The sequence below is a fragment of the Vicia villosa genome, linkage group LG6 (genome assembly GCF_029867415.1).
Source record: "Vicia villosa cultivar HV-30 ecotype Madison, WI linkage group LG6, Vvil1.0, whole genome shotgun sequence".
In the NCBI taxonomy this organism is placed as follows: Eukaryota; Viridiplantae; Streptophyta; class Magnoliopsida; order Fabales; family Fabaceae; genus Vicia; species Vicia villosa.
Genome location: NC_081185.1, coordinates 60,919,838 through 60,922,258, shown reverse-complemented (window position 1 = coordinate 60,922,258; position 2,421 = coordinate 60,919,838). Strand labels below are relative to the sequence as shown.

Genomic DNA, 2,421 nt, shown 5'->3' with positions numbered 1-2,421 from the left:
TGCGTTGCGCCAGTATCAATAATAGCAATCAAAGGTGTACCATTAATAAAGCACGTACCTTAGATTAGCCTATCATCAGTAGTGGCCTCAGCACCAGACAATGCAAACACTTTTCCTTTTGCTTGCTCCTTCTTCGATTTATCACACTTGGTACAAATGTGCCCTTGATCACCATAATTGTAGCAAGTCACACTCGAACCAACTCTACAATCCACAAATTTGTGACCCATCTTGTCACACTTGAAACACTTTCAAGAATTCTTGTTGCATTCTTTAGCATGATGTCCTTCGACACCACACTTGAATCACTTAACCGGAGCACTAGTTCCTCCCCCACTTGGCTTTCCGCCATAACCAGATTTCTTCTTCTTATCATCATACGGTTTCCCACGGTATTGACCTTTTCCTTTTCCATCATTCGAAGCCTTGTAGTGAGAAGCACTCTCTCTACTATCTTCATCATAAGTCCGACTCTTGTTAAACAACTCCGCAAAACGAGTAATCATTTGGTAATCAATAGCCTTCTTAATGTCATGCCTCAAACTGTTCAAAAACTTCAAGCACTTCGACCTCTCAGCATTCATAATATTATAATGGGGACAATACTTGATCAACTCTTGGAATTTTGCAGCATACTCCACTACAGTTCCATTCCCTTGCTTCAGTTTAAGAAATTCCACCTCTTTCTTTCCACGACAATATTTCGGAAAATAGTTCTCCAGAAAAGCATCACGAAAAAGATCCCAAGTAATCTGAATACCCTCTTCTTCAAATCTCTGAGCAGTATTACTCCACCAATCCTCAGCTTCTTTCTCGAGCATGTGAGTACCAAACTTCACTCTATGCGCATCAGTACAATTCATGACCTGGAAGATATTCTCAATTGCCTTTAACCAAGCTTGTGCCTTATCAGGTTCATGCTCTCCCTTAAAGATAGGCGGATTGTTCCTCTGGAACTTCCCCAAAGCACGAAACTCGTCATCATCACCATTCCGATTACCGGCATTCACATGAGGAATCTGACCAAGAGATCCAGCCAACATCCTCAATGCATCAACAATGGCATCATCGTTCCTTCCAACAACCATCGTCCTAAGACAACTAACAACCAAAACAGAAAAAATAATATTGATCGTGTCAGATACACAAATCTAATACAACAGGAATAAAAGACATTAATGACCTTGACCAACTGGTCGACCATGCTCTGATACCACTAATGTAACACCATTTTTCTAAACCCCAAATATAACGAATGTTCACAGAGTATTAACATTCATATACTAAAAAGGGCGTCGTATGTTATTTTCACCGCAATGAAAACCCAAAATGAAATACAACATACAAACATGTATCTGATGATCTCATAACACAATTTGAAAACTTCATGTTTCACTAATATGCATATCGCACAAAGTAATCACATCAATTCAAGAAAAACAATCACATAGAACACAATGTGACTCGAATGTAATAAATGTGACTCAATGCATGTGGTACCATGTGAGTATCAAGCTCACCGCTCCCGATCGAAATTAGAGCCACGCTTTCGATCCGGACAAGACCAAAGCCCTCAAAATATGAACATATAGTTCACCACTCCCGAATCCATAAAAAGGAACAAAGTCGCCTATGTTTTCACACAAGGATCAAAACCAACCATTGTGAACCCGATGTTTCACCACTTAAGTTTCAAATCCAGCCATGAATGCATCTACAATATCACCAAAACATATGCAATTAAGATTATCCATACAATCTTAACATACCGCATACCATAATGATTCACACAATAAATTTATCCACCAATTGTACATCACACACATATCAATTAACAATCACAATAATGCAAAACAACTAGCGTATATTCAATCACACTTATCATGAATATCATAACACATATCATGCCAACAATTGTCATTCATCGTTTACCAACTCATAGCACACATAAAGATAATTACATGGTTTTTACAAAAAACATCATAATTAACAAAGTTTTGAACGACACATAAAACAGAGTTACAGTTCAAAAGTTATGGTCTTTACAAAATCTGCCAAAAATTGGATAACTTGCGGGTTTGCTCAGGCCGACCCATGAGTCGACTCATGCTGTGTAACCCATTTTTTTTGCCTTTGCGGGTTAGCTCAGGATGACCCTGGTTTCTGTATAGGTTGACTCATGCTGCGTAAAAATCCAAAAATCACCATTTTCCTTCCTCATTCCCCTCATACAACAACCACTAACCCTCATACAGTTTATACATCAATTGACAACAATTATATCATCAATTTATCAAATAACGTCCATTTACTACCATCTAACATGATTCAAAATAATCATTTCATGGAATCTACACAAACTCTAACATTTTGAAAATTGTGGAAGTAGAGAGATGAAGAACCTAAGCATACCACTAGGGG

At 38.0% G+C, this 2,421-nt stretch overlaps 1 protein-coding gene across 1 annotated transcript; it reads right to left on the bottom strand.

Annotated features, from left to right (window-relative positions):
• Positions 1–305: 305 nt before the first annotated feature.
• LOC131613743 (uncharacterized) lies at positions 306–1,088 on the bottom strand. The gene has a single exon (XM_058885388.1). It carries the CDS (start codon positions 1,086–1,088, stop codon positions 306–308), a length of 783 nt encoding a protein of 260 aa, XP_058741371.1.
• Between the last annotated feature and the right edge of the window lie 1,333 nt (positions 1,089–2,421).

What these genes read in the sequence shown, in the direction of transcription:
- LOC131613743 (XM_058885388.1), bottom strand. Translation starts at nt 1,088, where the DNA reads ATGGTTGTTGGAAGGAACGATGATGCCATTGTTGATGCATTGAGGATG.